General features: G+C 37.7%; 1 protein-coding gene across 1 annotated transcript in view; it reads left to right on the top strand.

Annotated features, from left to right (window-relative positions):
• The window catches only part of LOC115899604 (uncharacterized protein DKFZp434B061-like), a 73,555-nt gene extending 52,321 nt beyond the window's left edge, over nt 1–21,234 (top strand). Inside the window, exon 2 of the mRNA XM_030937497.1 lies at nt 21,163–21,234. Coding sequence (XP_030793357.1) covers nt 21,163–21,228 — 66 coding nt within the window. The 3' untranslated portion in view covers nt 21,229–21,234. The remainder of the gene's footprint in view (nt 1–21,162) is intronic.
• The last annotated feature ends 254 nt before the right edge of the window (nt 21,235–21,488 follow it).

The raw sequence follows: 21,488 nt of genomic DNA, 5'->3' as shown, positions 1-21,488 counted from the left end.
TTTTTAAAGAAAAGAATTCTCAACCCAGAATTTCATATGTAGCCAAACTAAGATGCATAAGTGAAGGAGAAATAAAATCCCTAACAGACAAGTAAATGCTGAGAGATTTCGTCACCACCAGGCCTTCCTTACAAGAGCTCCTGAAGGAAACATCAAACATGGAAAGAAACAACTGGTACCAGTCACTGCAAAAACATGCCAAATTGTAAAGACCAGTGATGCTATGAAGAAACTGCATGAATTAATGGGCAAAATGACCAGCGAACATCATAATGACAAGATCAAATTCACACATAAAAATATTAACCTTAAATGTAAATGGGCTAAATGCCCCAATTAAAAGACACAGACGGGCAAATTGGGTAAAGAGTCAAGACCCATCAGTGTGCTGTATTCAGGAGACTCATCTCACATGCAAAGAAGCACATAGGCTCAAAATAAAGGGATAGAGGAAGATCTGCCAAGCAAATGGAAAGAAAAAAAAAAAAAAGCAGGAGTTGCAATCCTAGTCTCTGACAAAACAGACTTCAATCCAACAAAGATCAAAAGAGACAAAGAAGGCCATTACAAAATGGTAAAGGGATCAATTCAACAAGAAGAGCTAACTATCATCAGTATATATGGAACCAATACAGGAGCACCCAGATTTGTAAAGCAAGTCCTTAGAGACCTACAAAGAGACTTAGACTTCCACACAATAATAATGGGAGACTTTAACACCCCACTGTTAATATTAGACAGATCAGTGAGACAGAAGGTTAGCAAGGACATCCAGGACCTGAACTCAGCTCTGGAACAAGCAGACCTAATAGACCTCTACAGAACTCTCCACCCCAAATCAACAGAATATACATTCTTCTCAGCACCACATTGCATTTATTCTAAATAATATAAATTATTTAAATTCCATAAATGGAAGTAAAGTACTCCTTAGCAAATGTAAAAGAGCAAAAATCACAACAAACTGTCTCTCAGACCACAGTGCAATCAAATTAGAACTCAGGACAAAGAAACTCACTCTAAACTGCAAAACTCCATGGAAACTGAACAACTTGCCCTGAATGACTGCTGGGTAAATAACGAAATGAAGACAGAAACAAAGATGTTCTTTGAAACCAATGAGAACAAATACACAATGTACCAGAATCTCTGGAAGACATTTAAAGTAATGTGTAGAAGGAAATTTATAGCATTAATTGCCCATAAGAGAAAGCAGGAAAGATCTAAAATTGACACCCTAACATCACAATTAAAAGAACTAGAGAAGTAAGAGCAAACACATTCAAAAGTTAGCAGAAGGCAAGAAATAACTAAGATCAGAGCAGAACTGAAGGAGATAGAGACACAAAAAACCCTTCAAAAAAATCAATGAATCACAAATGGATAACACTAGCAAGTTTAATAACGAAGAAAGAAAAATCGGCGGGGCGGTGGTCAAGCCTGTAATAGACTCAACGGGGAACGAGGCAGAGATTGGCTATAGACCCGTCTCTACTAAAAATACAAAAACTAGCCGGGAGATGCGGGCGCTGTAAAGTAGCTACGGAGGTGAGGAGGAGAAGCGTAAACCGGAGGGAGTTGCAGATGAATCATGCACTCCAGTCCGGCGACAGACGAGACTCACTCAAAAAAAAAAAAAAAAAAAAAAAAAAAAAAAAAAAAAAAAAAAAAAAAAAAAAAAAAAAAAAGAGAGAAGAAAATGATAAAAGGGGGATATCACCAATGATCCCACAGAAATACAAACTACCATCAGAGAATACTATAAACATCTCTATGCAAATAAACTAGAAGACTAAAAGAAAGGGATAAATTCCTGGACCATACACCCTCCCAGACTAAAACCAGGAAGAGTTGAATCTCTGAATAGACAAATAACAGCTCCTGAAAATGGGGCAAAAAATACCTACCACCAAAAATGTCCAGACCGAGACAGATTCACAAGCCGAATTCTACAGAGGATACAAAGAGGAGCAGGTAACTTTCCTTCTGAAACTATTCCAATCAATAGAAAAAGAAAGAATCCTCCCTAACTCATTTTATGAGGCCAGCATCATCCTGATACCAAAGCCTGGCAGAGACACAACAAAAAAAGAGAATTTTATACCAATATTCCTGATGAACATTGACACAAAAATCCTCAATAAAATACTGCAAACTGAATCCAACAGTACACCAAAAAGATTAACCACCATGATCAAGTCTACTTCATCCCTGGGAGGCAAGGCTGGTTCAACATATGTAAATCAATAAATGTAATCCATCACATAAACAGAACCAAGACAAAAACCACGTGATTATCTCAATAGATGCAGAAAAGGCCTTCGACAAAATTCAACGGTCCTTCCTGCTAAAAACTCTCAATAAACTAGTTGCGGATGGAATGTATCTCAAAATAATAAGAGCTTTTTATGACAAACCCACAGCCAATATCATACTGAATGGGCAAAAACTGGAAACATTTCCTTTGAAAACCAGCACAAGAAAAGAATGCCCTCTCTCACCACTCCTGTTCAACATAGTGTTGGAAGTTCTGGCCAGGGCAATCAGGCAAGACAAAGAAATAAAGGGCATTCAGTTAGGAAATGAGGAAGTCAAATTGTCCCTGTTTGCAAATGACATGATTGTATATTTAGAAAACCCCATCATATCAGCTCAAAGTCTCCTTAAGCTGATAAGCAACTTCAGAAAGTCTCAGGATTCAAAATCAACATGCAAAAATCACAAGCATTCCTAAACATCATTAACAGACAAACAGAGAGCCAAATCATGAGTGAATTCCCATTCACAAATGCTACAAAGAGAATAAAATGCCTAGGAATCCAACTTGCAAGGGATGTGAAGGACCTCTTCAAGGAGAACTACAAACCACTGCTCAACAAAATAAAAGAGGACACAAACAAATGGAAGAACATGCCATGCTCATGGATAGGTGTAGAGGACCACGTGCTCGCAAACGAGATGTTCCCAATAGTTATGCTCTTGCAAACAAAGCATGACGTTTCTTCTCTGCAAACAGGAAGAACAAAGGAGTCGGCTGTAAACAGCAGACTCTGGGAACTGGTTAATGTTCAAGCATCTTAAAAAATTGGAAAGTTAGGGAAAGGTCAGAAAAACAACTCATGACATAAAAACAACTTGTGTCATAAAAACAACTCGTGTCTTGTGACGTGGTAAAATTCCACAAGCATGTATAAAATAAAGCAGAGCGTGCTGCTCGGGGTGGCCACCGTGTTTGCCTTGTCTTGTGTTGTCTTGTGTGTTCATTCCTTTGTTTAGGAAACACGCGGACCCCAACACATAGGAAAAATCAACATCATGAAAAAGGCCATACTGCCCAAAGTAATTTATAGATTCAATGCCATTTCCATCAAGCTACCAATGACTTTCCTCACAGAATTGGGAAAAAACACTTTAAAGTTCATATGGAACCAAAAAAGAGCCCACATTGCCAAGAAAATCCTAAGCAAAAAGAACAAAGCTGGAGGCATCACACTAACTGACTTCAAACTATACTACAAGGCTACAGCAACCAAAATAGCATGGTACTGGTATGAAAACAGATATATAGACCAATGGAACAGAACAGATGCCTCAGAAATAACACCACATATCTACAAACACCTGATTTTTGACGAACCTGACAAAAACAAAAAATGGAGAAATGATTCCCTATTTAATAAATGGTGCTGGGAAAACTGGCTAGCGATATACAGAAAGCTAAATCTGGATCTCTTCCTTACACCTTATACAAAAATTAATTCAAGATGGATTAAAGACTTAAATGTCAGACCTAAAACCATAAAAACCCTAGAAGAAAACTTAGGCAATACCATTCAGCACATAGGCATGGGCAAGGACTTCATGACTAAATCACCAAAAGCATTGACAATAAAAGCCAAAATTGACAAACGGGAACTAGTTAAACTAAAGAGCTTCTGCACAGCAAATGACACCACCATCAGAGTGAACAGGCAACCTATAGAATGGGAGACAATTTTTGCAATCTACCCTTCTGACAAAGGCCTAATATCCAGAATCTACAAAGAACTCAAACAAATTTACAAGAAAAAACACATAACTTCATCAAAAAGTGGGCAAAGGATATGAACAGAGACTTCTCAAAAGAAGACATCTATGCAGCCAATAGACACATGAAAAAATGCTCATCATCACTGGTCATCAGAGAAATGCAAATCAAAACCACAGTGAGATACCATCTCACACCAGTTAGAATGGCGATCATTAAAAAGTCAGGAAATAACAGATGCTGTAGAGGATGTGGAGAAATAGGAACCCTTTTACACTGTTGGTGGGAGTGTAAATTAGTTCAACCATTGTGGAAGACAGTATGGCAATTCCTCAAGGATCTAGAACTAGAATTACCATTTGACCCGTCACTCCCATTACTGGGTAATACCCAAAAGATTGTAAATCATGCTGCTATAAAAACACATGTACACGTATGTTTATTGTGGCACCATTCACAATAGCAAAGACTTGGAACCAACCCAAATGTCCATTAATGATAGACTGGATTAAGAAACTGTGGCACATATATACCACGCAATACTATGCAGCCATAAAAAAGGATGAGTTCATGTCCTTTGCAGGGACATGGATGAAGCTGGAAACCATCATTCTCAGCAAACTATCAGAAGGACAGCAAACAAAACACTGCATGTTCTCACTCATAGGTGGGAATTGAACAATGCGATCACTTGGACACAGGGCAGGGAACAGCACACACTGGGGTCTGTCGGGGAGTGGGGGACTGGGGGAGGGATAGCATTAGGAGAAATACCTAATGTAAATCATGAACTGATGAGTGCAGCAAACCAACATGGCACATGTATACCTATGTATCAAGCCTGCACATTGTGCACATGTACCCTAGAACTTAAAGTATAGTTTAAAATAAACAAATAAATAAAATAAAGCCTCCCACTATTATTGTATGGGGATCTAACTATCTTTGAAGGTCTCCAAAAGCTTTTTTTTTGAATCTGGGTACTCCTGTGTTGGGTCCATATATATTTAGAATAGATTTTCTTATTGAATTGAACTCTTTACTGTTATGTAATGCCACTTCTTTGTCTTTTTTGATATTTGTTGGTTTAAAATCTGTTTTGTCTGAAATTAAAATTACCACCTATGATTTTTTTTTTTTCTTTTTGAGATTGAGTCTTGCTCTGTCACCCAGGCACTGGAGTGCAGTAGCATGATCTCGGCTCACTGCAAGCTCCGCCCCCCCAGGTTCACATCATTCTCCTGCCTCAGCCTCCCGAGTAGCTGGGACTACAGGCACCCACCACAATGCTCAGCTATTTTTTTTTTTTGTATTTTTGGTACAGACGGGGTTTCACCATGTTAGCCAGGATGGTCTTGATCTCCTGACCTTGTGATCCACCCACCTCGGCCTCCCAAAGTTCTGGGATTACAGGCATGAGTCACCACGCCCAGTGGCCACCTCTGCTGTTTACTGTTTTCCTTTTGCTTGGAGATTTTTCTCCATCCCTTTACTTTGAGCCTATGCATGTGAGACGGGTCTCTTGAAGACAGCATAAAAATAAGTCTTGGTTCTTTATCCACCTTGCCACTCTCTGCCTTTTAATTGGGGAATTAAGTCTGTTTACTTTCATGGTTAGTATTAATATGTGTGGATTTGACCCTGTCATCATGATGTTAGCTAGTTATTATGTAGACTTGTTTGTGTGATTGCGTATAGTGTCACTGGTCTGTGTATTTATTCATGTTTTTGTAGTGGCTGATTAACAGTCTTTCCTTTCCTTATTTAGTGCTTCCTTTTGGAGCTCTTGCAAGGCAGGCCTGGTGGTGATGAATTCCCTCAGCATTTGCTTGTCTGAAAAGGATCTTATTCCACCTTTGCTTATGAGGTTTAGTTTGGCCAGTTATGAAACTCTGGGTTGGAATTTCTTTTCTTAAAAGTCTTGAATATTGGCCCCCAATCTCTCCTGCCTTTAAGGTTTCTGCTGAGAGATCTGCTGTTAGAATGATGGGCTTCCCTTTGTAGGTGACGTGACCTTTCTCTGTAGTTGCCTTAAACATTTATTCTTTCATTTCATCCTTGGTGAATCTGAAGATTATGTGTCTTTGGGATGATCTTCTTGTGAAGTATCTTACTGGGGTTCTCTGCATTTCCTGATTTTGAATGTTGGCCTCTCTAACTAGGTTGGGAAAATTCTCATAGATGATATTCTGAAATATGTTTCCCAAGTTACATTCTCCCCATCTCTTTCAGGGATACCAATGAGTCATAGATTTGGTCTCTCTATATAATCTCATATTTCTTGGAGGCTTTCTTCATTCCTTTTCATTCTTTTTCTCTTTTCTTGTCTGACTACCTTATTTCAGAAATCCAGTCTTCAAGCTCTGAGATTCTTTCCTCAGCTTGGTCTATTCTGCTATTAATGCTTGTGATTGCATTACGAAAATTTTGAAGCATGTTTTTTGGCTCTATCAGATCAGTTATGTTCTCAATGATCTTCATTATTATCCATAATCTGAATTATATTTCTGTTATTTCAGCTATTTCAGCTCAGTTCAAAACCCTTGCTGGAGAGGTGGCACAGTCATTTGGAGGAAAGAAGGACTCTGGCTTTTTGAATTGTCAGATTTCTTGCTTTGGTTTTTCTCATTTTTATGGGCTGGTGTTTCTTCAATCTTTGAAGTTGCTGACCTCTGAATGGGTTTTTTTTTTCCCCCCCTTTTATCCTATTTGATGATCTTGAGTATTTGTGGTAAAAGATGAATTCAGCCAACTGGCTTCATTTCTGGAAGATTTTAGGGGGGCAATGCTCAGCTTCCAATCCTGAACTTTGTGGTCTAATTATGGGAAACTTGTATTGGTCTCCAACTTTGTTCTCTAGCTCCTTGAGGTTAGGAATCCACTGCACTGAAGGGTGGAGGGGGTGGAGACGAAATGCCCCCAGACCACTGGTCATTACACTTCAATAGATGGTGTCAGCCAAAGCATTTCATAACACAGTGGCAGCAGGGTGCACCCTCATTCATATGTCCCAGCAGCAGCAGCAGCAGCAGCATGGTGGGGTGTATGATCATCAGCTGCAGTAGGGTGCTACTGGGTGCCAGGATGCTTGCCTTTGTGCCCATGTTCACCACAGGAGAGAGGCAGCACAGCTTGGGGGATTGGGGTGTCCCTGCCAGTGAGTGACAGTGACTATGCACACCTTCACTGGGGTGGTGGTGTTAGCACAAGGGTGGGGCACTGGCAGGATCATGTCTGTGTGTGTTCTCTGTGGGCTGCAGGTATGGGTGAATGTTCACGATTGGGGAGGGTCCACTGTTCTCTGTGCCTAGCTTCACTCCTGTGGCAGTGTTGGTGCAAGGGTGGGGTGCTGGTGGAAGTGGACTGGCTGGCTCTGTGCCCACCATGGCTCTGACTGCAATGGGGGTCCAATGGGTGAAAGAGGGATGGAGTGTACTCTCATGCAGTGGGAAGGCAGGGTGCACACAGAGTGCTAGTAGGGCAAAGAAGGCAAAATTCACCCATGCCCAAATGTACCAGCAAAGCAATGTGGGGGGTTGCTGTGGGCCTGAGGGAGACTGCAGTGTTGGGAGGAAGCAAGTAGACTGGTGCGTGGTTGTAGGGGCTGTCCTGTTGGAGTTCTCAGCTGGTTAGGCAGGTCTGCCAGGGTAGGAACTAAGATGCAGAACACCAGGGCACCTAAGTGTGCCCTGCAAGCAAGTGTGGCCAGTCTGGGCCCCCAGGAGAGATCAGCTAGCCAAGGGGTGCTCAAGTTGGACTGGTCCTTCCTGTCTGATGGGCAAGACTGCCCTACAGAGTTCATGTCCCACAGTTCCCCTAGGGTTAAAGTCGGCTATGGGGGCAAGTCAAGCCTGGGCTGATGGGCTTTCCTGGTCATGCTCTGCTGCAGACACTCCCGCAGCAAACTCTCTGGGCTCCACATCAGCTGGCTTGCTGTCCCTATCACTTCTTTAAGCAGCTCTCCTTGCTAACTTGTGTGTCCCTGGTGATTGAGGGGTCTCCTCCTGTCAGGATTCCAGAGGCCCCTGGTTAGAGTGGGTTGCCCCTTTCCAGTTCAACTCACCAGTTGCTGGGGGCCAGAACAAGTCCCAGTGCACAGTAGCCCCAAGCAGGGTTCCTAGCTTCTTCTCCTTTCAATCCAGCTTCTGTTTCTTCTCTCCATCCACTCTCAGTGGGCTCCCTCCGAAGATCTGTTAGGAGTCCGCCAGTCTTCAGGGACCCTCAGTGGCAGCTGTTCCATGTGGCTGCATCTAGTCAGCCATCTTGCCCTCTCTCTCATATGCATTTTTTAAAGAAAAATGAGGCAAATACTAGAAAAAAAATAGCTAAAAAAAGTGAAAGCAGTTGCTTCCTGTGAATATGAACTATCTGTAGAAGTGGGATATGAAATAGCCTATTTAATATTATAAAACTTGCAGAACTATTTTATCTTTTAAAGCATATATATGTAATTTTATAGAAGTAAAGCTAACAAATAAAAATTAAAATAATTGAAAAAATAAGAAAAACCTTACTTGTTTACATATGCTACCAGAGTATCACCTTATTAAAAGAATCACAGTCTGTATGTATTTCTTCTTTTTGGCCCAATTTTGTAGGTCCTTTAGCCTTAAATGGCATGTTTTGGTTCAAAGAAAAGATCAAAAATTAAAAAATATTTTTATGAAAGAAGATCAATAAGTTCATGTCAACATTTCTGTAAATTGAATGGATGTCACATATATGCTGCTTCATCTGTTGACTGTTCCAATTTTGCTACCAGAGATTTTTTAAAAAGTGGACTGTGGGTGGCCCACTAGTCAGATTTAACTTGCTGATGTAATTTATAGTGTATAGACTACATGTTTGCATAGTTTTCTAAAATCTTTAAAAATTAGTATCCTCTTTTAAAATATAGAAGATTTAGCATAAAATCTTTAAGCATTGGCATCCTTTAGAAAATTGTGATTTGGCTACATTGGGCCTATATTCCCACATGGCTACATTAGCAGAAGCTGAGTAAGGGACTAGTTAAATTGATATTCTCCCACATGCAGTTATAAAAAAGAATAAGAAATCTCTTTATGCAATAAATATATATATATATGTACAACATAAATTAATAACATTAAAAAACTCCAAAGACATAGAATAATGCATATAATATGCTACCATTTGATAAAAAATGAAAATATAAGTTTATATATGTAGTAAAACATGCACAGAATGCTCTGCAAGCATACACAAACAATTGTAATATCTGAAGGCAGGATCTGGTGTCTGGGGGACAGGAAGAAGGAATCATTTTGGTGACTATTGAATATTGGACTATGAAAATATATACATCTTCAAAAACTAAAGGTGATTTTTAAAATTCAGAATTACTGAGCTCTAGAAATCTAAATATGTATATATAATATATAAATATGTAAATATAACTCTAGAAATATGAATTTATTTCTATGTAGTATATATTCATATAAATATATAATAGTTCTTCCCCTTTTGATGGAATGCTTTGATGACCACATCTAAGGATGCTAAGGATGGAACGATACAAAGCTAATTCTTTTTTGCACTTAAAAACACCAACACCCAAATCCCCAAATCTTTCACTAACATTTCTTCTGTTCTTTTTCGATGTTGCTATTCTCTACTGAATTTCCTTCTATGCCTACAAAATTATACCACCCAAAGAAATGTTAAAGACACCACATTACCAAATCTACAGTGTTAATTCCTGAGAGTTAAACATTTCTAATTGCAAAGACAATATGTCTGCTTCATAATTCAATGAATTATTTTTTTTTTTTTTTTTTTTTTTTGAGACGGAGTCTCGCTCTGTCGCCCAGGCTGCAGTGCAGTGGCCGGATCTCAGCTCACTGCAAGCTCCGCCTCCCGGGTTTACGCCATTCTCTCGCCTCAGCCTCCCGAGTAGCTGGGACTACAGGTGCCCGCCATCTCGCCCGGCTAATTTTTTGTATTTTTTTAGTAGAGACGGGGTTTCACCATGTTAGCCAGGATGGTCTCGATCTCCTGACCTCGTGATCCGCCCGTCTCGGCCTCCCAAAGTGCTGGGATTACAGGCTTGAGCCACCGCGCCCGGCCTCAATGAATTATTTTTAAATATTTCTTCTACCTGAATAATATTATTATACTAGATTGCTAATTATTTTTTTCCACTTGCACTTGCTATGATAATAACCAGAAGGACTCTTCCTTTGATTGAGGGGCTCAGAAACGTCTTACAGAACAATGATCCCAGTTTCCTTCTCTGGATTTTAACTCTTTTCCAATCATCATATTCTTTGATTTCAATTCTGATTGAAGGGAACTCTCATGTGTCTCAAAGGTGAGTGAGTAGCTTTAGTGGACCTTCCATAACTACTGACTTAGCCTTATTTTATACAGACAAGCCCAGCAGCTGGGCAGAAATGGGGCCATGCACACAAGTACTTTCAGATGTTAATGCCAAATTGACTGAACAACCCACCAACCTACTCAGTGGGCTTGAGTACTTTTGCAGCCCTGTAAGAGAACCCAATGCAAGTATTGAGGATATACAACACATGGAGGCAGAGTCTGTTTAGGCAGAAAATTGGAAGAACTTCAGAGGGAAAAAAAGAGAAAGGAGAAATGAGGCCTTAGTTATTTGATTTTTTTGTCCCTTAAAGCAAGGCTGAGGTTTCTATTTTAGTTTTTATTCATGTCATAGTTTATTTTCTATTAAAAGACATCAAAGAATAAAGCAGTGTTTATCTGAATAGGGTATGATTTTTTAAACTACTGAAATGACAATGATGATAGTTATGCCAATTTTCTGAGCCTTTTAGGTTGATAACATATTTTTCTTGATGAAAACTGGTTATCATAATAGAATTTTTAAAATAAAAACTTTTATTTTTATAAACTATTATAAAGAATGACTAATATTTTAACAATTCATATGATTAGTGGGTAGGAACAGTAAGGTATAACTAAACACAAATGCTCAGTAAGTTAAATATGTCTATAGTGCTTTTTAAAATCAAAATTGTACAGGAGATATGTTAGCATATTGAAACCATTAAGGTAGGGTGAGTCACTAAAGATGGTTAAGAAAAATATCTTTTTCCTACCTCTTAGTTACTTAACTTTTTTAGTTTCTAAACTGTGATCTAGTAAGACATTGCTTTAGACTAATACACCTTCTGTCCCCGATGGAAGGGAGCATAACATAGAGATTAATTAATAAAGTCAATTCAGGAGAAAGAGCTCCCAAGTTCTAATACTAGCATCATCATTTACTAACACTGTGACCTTGGGAAAGATCCTCATCCATCCTCTCAGGGGCTGAGTTTCTTTATATGTGAAGGGAAATGATTAATTGTAACTACCTAATGGATTTGTTAGGAGGATTGAGTATAATAACAACTAAAAGAACTTAAAATAGTGCCTGGTACATTGTAAGCACTTAATAAATATTGGGTATAATTGTTATTACAACTAGATCCAAAGAATTATTTAATTTTCTTGATGTACTTAACAACAAAGATATGCCCAATTTCCCAACTCCTGAAGATTAAAACAGAGGAGATTGAGCTGTAATAGTTTATCTGCTATTTCTCAACCACCCTGATAGGACAACAGTTAGCCCTATGGACAGCTACTGTGCCTGAAGAAATTCTAGTGTCAGAGTTTCTATGGCAAAGATCCCTTCTACAGGAATGGGGATGATTTTACCCCTTTTACAAATGTTGCTTCAGTGTACTCCACAAAATTTTGGTTATATTGATTCAGTAATAGCACGAACAGCTCAGAGCTATAGTGTAACAGTTGATAGTAAGCAAGAAAAATTATGATTTTGTAGATTTTACTCATTGTTACAGTGGGAGCCATGTTTTCTTGTGACTTTCTAGATCCTAAAGAGAAGGAGAACTAACTTGGGCATTATTCTGTCAAATAACTTTTATGCTCTAGCATTTCTCTCCTTTAATTCTAGAACTATTTCACATATAATAGAACTTTAGATATTTTCCCACATGTCTCTGAGGCAACGCTGATATTTTTTCAATCTTGCTCTCTTTATTCTTCTGATTGGATAATTTCTAGTAGTTTATGGACTCTTTCCTCTGTACCCTGCTGTTAAGCCAGCCAGTAATTTTTAATGTAATAGAATGTAGCTTTAGTCCTAGAATTTCCTTATTGAGCACTTACTGGGTCCCAGAGGTGACTTTATGTTTTGTTTACACCTTAATTTGACATGGATTTTGGAAAGTCATAACTCTTCAAAACCGTAGTACACCCTTTTCACATTGATTCTCCTTGTTTCTACTTTAAAATAGTTCACTGAAATCAAATACCCTTTAGTAGAGCCGCTGTTTGTAGGGAAGTGGCAAAGGAAAACATTTATCTCAGCCCTCTAGATGAGGTATAAATTCTCCTCTAATTTAACTCTCTATTGATTGGACGTGTCTTTAGTATCCTTCTTGTTCATATTCACAACTAGTTTACTCATATTCATGTGATTGTCTAGTCCATTTTAGCAACTTATTTTCTATGTCACATCTAATGTGTCTTAAATTCAAAATTGTAAAGGAGATATGTGAGCATATTGAAACCATTAAGTAGGGTGAGTCACTAAAGATGATTAAGACAAATATCTTTTTCCTATCTCTTACTTACTTAACTTTTTCTAGCTTCTAAACTGTGATCTAGTAAGCCATTGCTTTAGACTAATACACCTTCTGTCCCCGATGGAAGGGAGCTTAACATGGAGATTAATTAATAATGTCAATTCAGGAGAAAGAGCTCCCAAGTTCTTGGTCAAAAATAAATCAGTCCATTCTAACTTGTATATTCATCTAAGTAGCTTCGGGATAAAGTCCATAGCAGAAATTTTTCTCAGATACCAGTACCAGGAACAGCTGTGCATCTCCTAAACAATTGGTTTGTTTGTGAATCTTCAAACAATCGTTTGTAGTACTGTGAATCTTGAAACTGATTGTTTTTCCCTCTTTGCTTTGTCACTAAAAGAAATTCAGAGTCAAATGTGTAGCTCACCTCTAAAAATACTACATAAACTTATGATAAAGATTTTGGTGTACTAACCTTAGCTTGTTTTATTTTCTACCATTATTTTCTTTTGTACCACATAGTATCATCAGTTTATCCTTTCTATATTTGTGTGATTTGTAAGAAACGTTAACTTTCAAAGTATATGTAATTAATGAATAAAATTTAATTACTATTCACAAATGGAAATGCTCCAGATTGTGAGATTCAACCCTTTATAACCTAATCCTGGTGAGACAAGTGTTGTGAACAACATAATCCATTTCCCACTTCTTTGAATTATCCATGATGTGCATTTATTTTAAGCCTTGGTCAGTGAACTGGTTTCTGTATATTCTTATTTTACTCCCACTCTGAGAAATGTACATTCTACTTGGAATTAATAAAATTTATTGAGATAAAGTTCTCACTTCTTTGTAAGTAGCACTCGTACTCTTTAGTTTCTATGTGCCTATCATTGTAATTAACATTGCTATAGTCCACTGCAACAACCATCCTTGTTGGAGAGTATCTAGAAACTTCCTAAAGTCAGATAATTTTTACTTAAAATTAAAAGTCTTGACTTTTGTGGTAGTTACATTGAATATTCATTTTATAATAATTAGTTGTGTCTAGATTTTGTATGAGTTTTTCTAAATGTATCATAATTCACAATAAGAAAGTTTTTCTTTTTTTTTTTTTTTTTTTTTTTTTTTTTTTTTTTTTTTTTTTTTGAGGCGGAGTCTCGCTCTGTCGCCCAGGCTGGAGTGCAGTGGCGCAATCTCGGCTCACTGTAAGCTCCGCCTCCCGGGTTCACGCCATTCTCCTGCCTCAGCCTCCCGAGTAGCTGGGATTACAGGCGCCCGCCACCTCGCCCGGCTAGTTTTTTATATTTTTAGTAGAGACGGGGTTTCACCATGTTAGCCAGGATGGTCTCGATCTCCTGACCTCGTGATCCGCCCGTCTCGGCCTCCCAAAGTGCTGGGATTACAGGCTTGAGCCACCGCGCCCGGCCAAGAAAGTTTTTCATAAGTAATATTACTAAAAACCCATCCAGATAAAAAATTAATTATAAATATAATCCTGGGGAGATACATAAACAAATTTAGGAATTATGAAAAAATGAATTCAGCTTGGTCAACTAGTTGATCTGAACCAATTCTACTGCTAAGAACAACTAGAAAAGTTTGATAAAAATTGTTTTCAAAAATATGAGAATATTGGTGAGCTACAAAGGAAGAAATGAATACCTGGAACAAAAACACAGAGAAGAAAACCCAGAAAGACAAGCCTGATATTTGGACTACTTTTCTGCAGAGGCAGTAGCTAATTCTACAAGAGAAGTTTTGGAGGCTGAGAAGCTAAACTGAGCTTCCAACAGCATTGTGAGCTTAGGAGGGTACAAACAAGGATGTAGAGGCTTCCAAGGAGAGGGAGAGCCCTACAAATCTCCAAATTTTAGGAGAAGACCTCCACCTAAGGACTGAGGGTAAACTGATGTAGTCCAGCCCTCACAAGGACTGACATTCAGTTTTGAATCACCTCAATTCCTGAGTGGATTAAGGTAAGCTGGTATTGCTTTTGTTCCAAGATATCTGCCAGTAACAAATGCAAATATTATTTGAGATCAAGTTAACTTTACTTTAGACTTCAAATTACCTCTATACTTCTTCAAATACCAACAACTGGCATGAAATTTAAAAGATCAGGCACACAGGAAGACAAAACCATGGGATGGAAACCAAGGAAAACAATAGACAACATAACAGATGCTCAGATCATCCAGATAGTGACATTTCAAACACAAACACAGATTGTTTAAACCATAAATAATAACAATTTATTGTGTGGTTTAAATTATCTGTAAAAGTCAAATGTATGACAATAATAGCACAAAGTACAGCAAGTGTATAAATCAAAGTATGGTTTGGAAGATTCTTACATTATACGGAAGTGCTGTAATATTAATTTAAAATAAACTGTGATAAGTTAAGGATACATATTATAATAACTAAAGAAATCACTAAAAATAAAAGAGTTACAGATAAAAATTTCAGAAGAGGAGATAAAATGAAATATATAAAAAATTGACTAGTCAAAAAGAAGGTGGAAATAAATAGTGGACTCTCAAGAAAAGATAGAACAAATAGGAAACAAGAAGCAAAATGATTGTTTCAAACCCAACCATACTGATAATCATATAAAAGGCAATGAACTAGATACTCCAATTAAAAAGCAAAGAGTATTAGAGTGGAAAAAAAGCAATGCCCAGCTATATGCTATTTAGAAAGAAATGCATTAAATGTAAAGACATAAATATATTAAAAGAAAAAATAAGACGAAAATAGTAAGAATGAGAAAGAAGTATTTATATTAATAAGACAATGTAGATGTCAAGAAAAGACGTACCACCAGAGACATCATCATTACATCATGACGAAAAAGCTTACTCATTAAAAAGACATACCAATTCTATTTCAAGAATGAGCAAATATAGTCTGTGAGCCAAATCTGGCCTGCTATCTGTTTTTTTCTTTTTTTGTGTTTTACTTTAAGTTCTGGGAAACATGTGCAGAACGTTCAGGTTTCTTACATAGGTATACATGTGCCATGGTGGTTTGCTGCACTCATCAACCTGTCATCTAGGTTTTAAGTCCTGCATGCATTAGGGGTTTGTCCTAATGCTCTCCCTCCCTTTCCCCCCACACCCTGACAGGCCCCGGTGTGTGATGTTCCCCTTCCTGTGTCCACGTGTTCTCATTGTGGAACTCCCACTTATGAGTGAGAACATGCGGTGTTTGGTTTTCTGTTCCTGTGTTAGTTTGCTGAGAATGATGATTTCTAGTTTCATCCATGTCCCTGCAAAGGATATGAACACATTCTTTTTTATGGTTGTATAGTATTCCATGATGTATATGTGCCACATTTTCTTTATCCAGCCTATCATTGATGGGCATTTGGGTTGGTTCCAAGTCTTTGCTATTGTAAATAGTGCCACAATAAACATATGTGTGCATGTGTCTTTATAGTAGGATGATTTATAATCCCTGAGTATATACCCAGTAATGGGACTGCTGTATCAAATGGCATTTCTAGTGCTAGATCCTTGAGGAATTGCCACACTGTCTTCCACAATAGTTGAACGAATTTACACTCCTACCAACAGTGTAAAAGGGTTCCTACTTCTCCACATCCTCTCCAGCATCTGTTGTTTCCAGACTTTTCAATGACCGCCATTCTAACTGTCATGAGATACTATCTCATTGTGATTTTGATTTGTATTTTTCTAATGACCAGTTATAATGAGCTTTTTTTCATATGTTTGTTGGCCACATAAATGTCTTCTTTTGAGAACTGTCTGTTCATATCCTTCGCTCACTTTTTTGATGGGGCTGTGTGTTTTTATCTTGTAAATTTGTTTAAGTTCCTTGTAGATTCTGGATATTAGGCCTTTGTCAGAAGGGTAGATAGAAAAATTTTCTCACATTCTGTAGGTTGCCTGTTCACACTGATGGTAGTGTCTTTTGCTGTGCAGAACTCTTTAGTTTAATTAGATCCAATTTGTCTATTTTGGCTTTTGTTGCCATTGCTTTTGGTGATTTAGTCACGAAGCCTGCCCATGCCTGTGTCCTGAATGGTATTGCCTAAGCTTTCTTCTAGGGTTTTTATGGTTCTGGGTTTTACATTTATGTCTTTAATCCATCTTGAGTTAATTTTTGTACCTGTTTCGTTTTTTGTTTGTTTTTTGTCTTTTTTTTTTTTTTTTTTTTTGAGATGGAGTCTTGCTCTGTTGCCCAGGCTGGAGGTGCAGTGGCCTGATCTTGGCTCACTGCAAGCTCTGCCTCCTGGGTTCACACCATTCTCCCACCTCAGTCTCCCGAGTAGCTGGGACTACAGGTGCCCACCACCACACCCAGCTAATTTTTTGTATTTTTAGTAGAGACAGGGCTTCACTGTGTTAGCCAGGATGGTCTCGATCTCATGACCTTGTGATCCACCCACCTCAGCCTCCCAAAGTGCTGGGATTAGAGGCATGAGCCACCACACCTGGCCCCTGTTTCTTTTTCAAATGATGTTTTATGAATGCAGCCATCCTTATTTGATTACATATTGTTTTTGTCTACTTTAGAGCTACAAAGACAGATGTGGGTTGTGACAGAGACAGTATGACCCCTAAAATCTAAATTTTGTACTATTTGGCCACGTACTTTTTTTAAATGCCAAGTTTATTATGTGCATACAAATTAATAATAGAGCTTCTAAATACAGAAGAAAAAACTGAAAAAACTAACAAAAAAACAAGAAGTTCCAAATGTTTAGCAATCAACTGGCACATTTATAAATAATCCCTGAATCATAAAATATTAGCAAATCAAATCAAGAAATATATAAAAAGTTTAACCCATCAAGACTAAGGATTTTTTATCCCAGGATTGGTCTCATGTTATAAAGTTAAACAATGTAATTCACCACATTAACAGAACAAAACAAAAATTATATGGTCATTTTACTAGATCCAAAAAATCACTGGACATAATTAAATACCTATTTATGATTGTTTTAAATCTCAGAAAACTACAATGAAAAGAAAGCTTATCAATCTGACCAAGGGCATCTACAAAAATGTTCAGCTAACAGTATATTTAATGGTAAAGACTAAACATTTTACCCCTGAATTCTTACCACTTATATTCAACATTGTACTAACCTGTACAACAAGAACTAACCATGAAATAAGGCAAGAAAAAAATATATATTTATAGAAAAGAAATAAACAAAAAGTTCTTTATTTTAAGATGAAATGATAGTCAATTTAGAAGATCCAGAGGCATCTACAAAACAACTGTGGGAGTTAATAAATAAATTTAGTAAATCCACAGGATATAGATTCGATGCTATCCCTATCAAATTACCAATGTTGTTTTTCACGGAATTAGAAAAAAAATTCTAAAATTCATATGGAATCAAAAAAGAGCTCAAATAGCCAACACAATCCTAATCAAAATGAACAAAACCACAGCATCACGTTACCTGACTTCAAGTATATTTCAAGGCTACAGTAACCAAAACAGCATGGTACTGGTACAAAAATAGACACATGGACCAATGGAACAGAACAGAGAATCCAGAAATAAAGCTGCACCCCTACAACTAACTGATCTTTGACAAAATTAACAAAAATAAGCAATGAGGAAAGGACTCCCTACTCAATAAATGATGCTGGGGGGAACTGGCTAGTCATATGCAAAAGGATGAAACTGTACCCTCATCCCTCACTATATATAAAAATTAACTCAAGAAATATAAAAGACTAAAATATAAAACCTCACACTATAAAAATCCTAGGAGAAAACCTAGGAAACACTATTCTGGACATCAGCCTTGGCAAAGAATTTATGACTAAGTCTTTAAAAGCAATTGCAACAAAAACAAAACTTGACAAGTGGAACCTGATTAAACCAAAGAGCTTCTGCACAGCAAAAGAATAAACAGATAACCTACAGAGTGAGAGGAAATATTTGCAAACTATGCATCCAACAAAGTGCTAATATCCAGAATGTACAAGGAACTTAAACAAGTCAAGAATAAAACAAATAATCCCCAAAGAAGACATACAAGTGTCCAATAAACATGTGAAAAAATGGTCAATATCACTAATCATCAGAGAGATGCAGATCAAAACCACAATGAGATACTATCCCACATCAGTCAGAATGGCCATCATTAAAAAGCCGAAAGATAACATGTTAGTGAGGATGGAGAGAGGAAAAGGGGCAAGAGCTGCAAAACTTCTTATTGGGTACTATGTTAACTATCTGGGTGATGGGATCAACTGAAGCTCAAACCTTAGCATCACGCTATATACCCTTGTAACAAAACTGCACATGCACCCCCTGAATCTAAAATAAAAATTAAAATTGTTTAAATATAAGAAGAATTTTAAAAACAATACATAAAATTCTAATCTTTTTTTCTTGTTCAGTTCAAACTTCTTATCTTGTTAAGCTGGTAAGTGTTTTTATATTTTTCACTAGGGTTCATTTAAATTAATCCTCAAGGGTTCACTGTATAACTTTAATCATGTGGCAGAGAATTTGTTCTATAGAAAACCCTGCTTTCAAAAGCAGATTTTGGCAATGACTAAGCCCCAGGATGCTAAAGAATGGAGTATATCCTAAAAATTAAAAACAATGCCATTTCTAGGTAGCCTCTGACCCCTGAAATGTACCTATCTTATCTGCTGAAGTCCTGAATCCACTAGGCTTATGCCTTTAAAAGAGGGTGGAGCCATGACATGAATGCAAGGATTACAGGCAAAAGTAGACAATTCAGTGTACTCAGTGGAACAGAAATTGTCATCTTCTGAGGGAAGTATGATGGAAAATATGAATGTCAACTTATCAGCAGTGGCATATGTTGATGTCATGCTGAATTTTTAAAAATAGGTCCATTAATCATTGTCCTACCAGGCTATCTAAGTTTCAGTGTAATGCAAAAATGAAGAATTTAATCCTTGGTATTAGATACTTGACCTCAGCCATTAATTGAGTCTGTGTGGTAGATTGTATTTCTCAAAGGTAGCTCTAATAGAAACTCCTATCCTACATTTTCTTTTGTGATGTGAGTTTTCCACAATCCCCCCAATGTCCATGTCTCCAGCTTCTGAATCTGGGCAGGCACTGTAACTGCTCTAATCAATAGAACACAGTGGCAGTGATGCCCTGCCAGTTTGGGCTATTGCCCTTCAGTGGCCTGGCATATGTGCTTTGTGCCTTATGGATGCCGTTCCCCATCTAAGGAGTACAAATACTCTGAGATCACCATGCTGTGAGAAGCCCATGCCATGTGGACAAACCTTGGAGGATGAGACACCTTGTGGAGAACAAGAGAAGTAAAGGAAACTAGGGTGCTGAATGTGTCATAAAGAAGCCTTCTTGAAAGTGGTTCCCCCAGCCCCAGCTACCTTAGCTGATACCATGTGAATTAGAGACAGACACCCAGGCAGGCCCTTCCTGAATTCCTGATGACCAAAAATGTGAGCAAAATAAAACTACCATTTCAAGTCTCAAGCAAAAGTCTGTGACACAGTAATAGATTACGAAAGTAATGTGTGACCTCGGGTTACCTCTCCAGCTTTTCTAAGCCTCAACGTTGTAGTCTAGTCAACCCAACTTCTAAATTTACAACTATCACTACCATTATCATTACAGTAGCTCTTAAAAGTTGAAAAAGAAATTATTTGATGGAGTACTATTTATAATATACTTTTGTGGTTATAGGTTGCTGAGTTTTAGAATTCTGTGTTTAAATCCTTGTTATATCACTTAACAATCATGTGACATTGGGCAAGTCACATGAATTCTCTAAGACTCAATATACTTGTCTGTAAAATAAAAAGACTGTGGTTTCTATTTAACTGTGTTGTGATGACAATTTAATGAGATAATACAGGTAAGCCTGGGGTCCCCAACCCCAAGGCCGTGAACTGGTAACCAGTCTGTGAACACCTAATCAGGCCTGTTAGGACCCAGGCCGCACAGCAGAAGATGAGCAGCGAGTGAGGGAGCAATGCTACTTGAGCCTCACCTGTCAGGCCATCATTAGATTCTCATAAGAGCATGAACCCTATTGTGATGTGAGGGATCTGGATTGCACGCTCCTTAAGAGAAACTAACTAATGCCTGATTTTCTGAGTTGGAACAGTTTCATCCCAAAACCTCTCCCCTACACAGCCCCCACCTGTGGAAAAATTTCCTTCCATAAAACCGGCCTGTGGTGCCAAAAAGGTTGGGGACCACTGATGTAAGGTATTTATCAGAGTACGCAATACATTAATGAGAGTTACTGCAATTAGTAATATAATTTATGAAATTCCTCCATAAAACTTCAATCTAACTTGAAAGATCACTTGCCAAAATAATAGCTCAACTTACATTGAAAGTATTTTGTATTTTCTTATGATGAATTTTCTTTAAATGAGTTTCAGGTAGAATTATTAATTATGATTTGATATCTTGACACCCAAAATGCTAACGCTGAATGTTTAAATGTTCCTTATGCTTGTAGATCACTGCAGAATTTAAAAATATATCCAATTACATTATCTTGGTTTGACCTCACAGATCTGCAGTGGAATGTCGGGGCAGTATCATTCACCCAACTTACAGATGACAAAGCCAGGCCAATAAGGATCGATGTCCAGAAAGTGGAAGAGGTAAAATTAGAAAAGATGTTCTTATTTTGTTTTTCTCAATACTGCTTAGAAAGATAATGAAATTTTTTTTCCTACTCTAACAATAGGAATCTGACCTATTCTAGATCAACTTTCATATCATTATCAGATTCTCTGTTGATATCTGCAGTTCAGAAGAGATCTCCCTCCTGAATGCCCATACTTCTTCAGTTACATATGCTTATACCCTTCATGATATTTGACATTGCATGATAG

This window comes from Rhinopithecus roxellana, chromosome 9, assembly GCF_007565055.1.
Source record: "Rhinopithecus roxellana isolate Shanxi Qingling chromosome 9, ASM756505v1, whole genome shotgun sequence".
In the NCBI taxonomy this organism is placed as follows: Eukaryota; Metazoa; Chordata; class Mammalia; order Primates; family Cercopithecidae; genus Rhinopithecus; species Rhinopithecus roxellana.
Note: the sequence above shows the minus strand (reverse complement) of the source record. Positions and strands in the feature narration are given on the sequence as shown.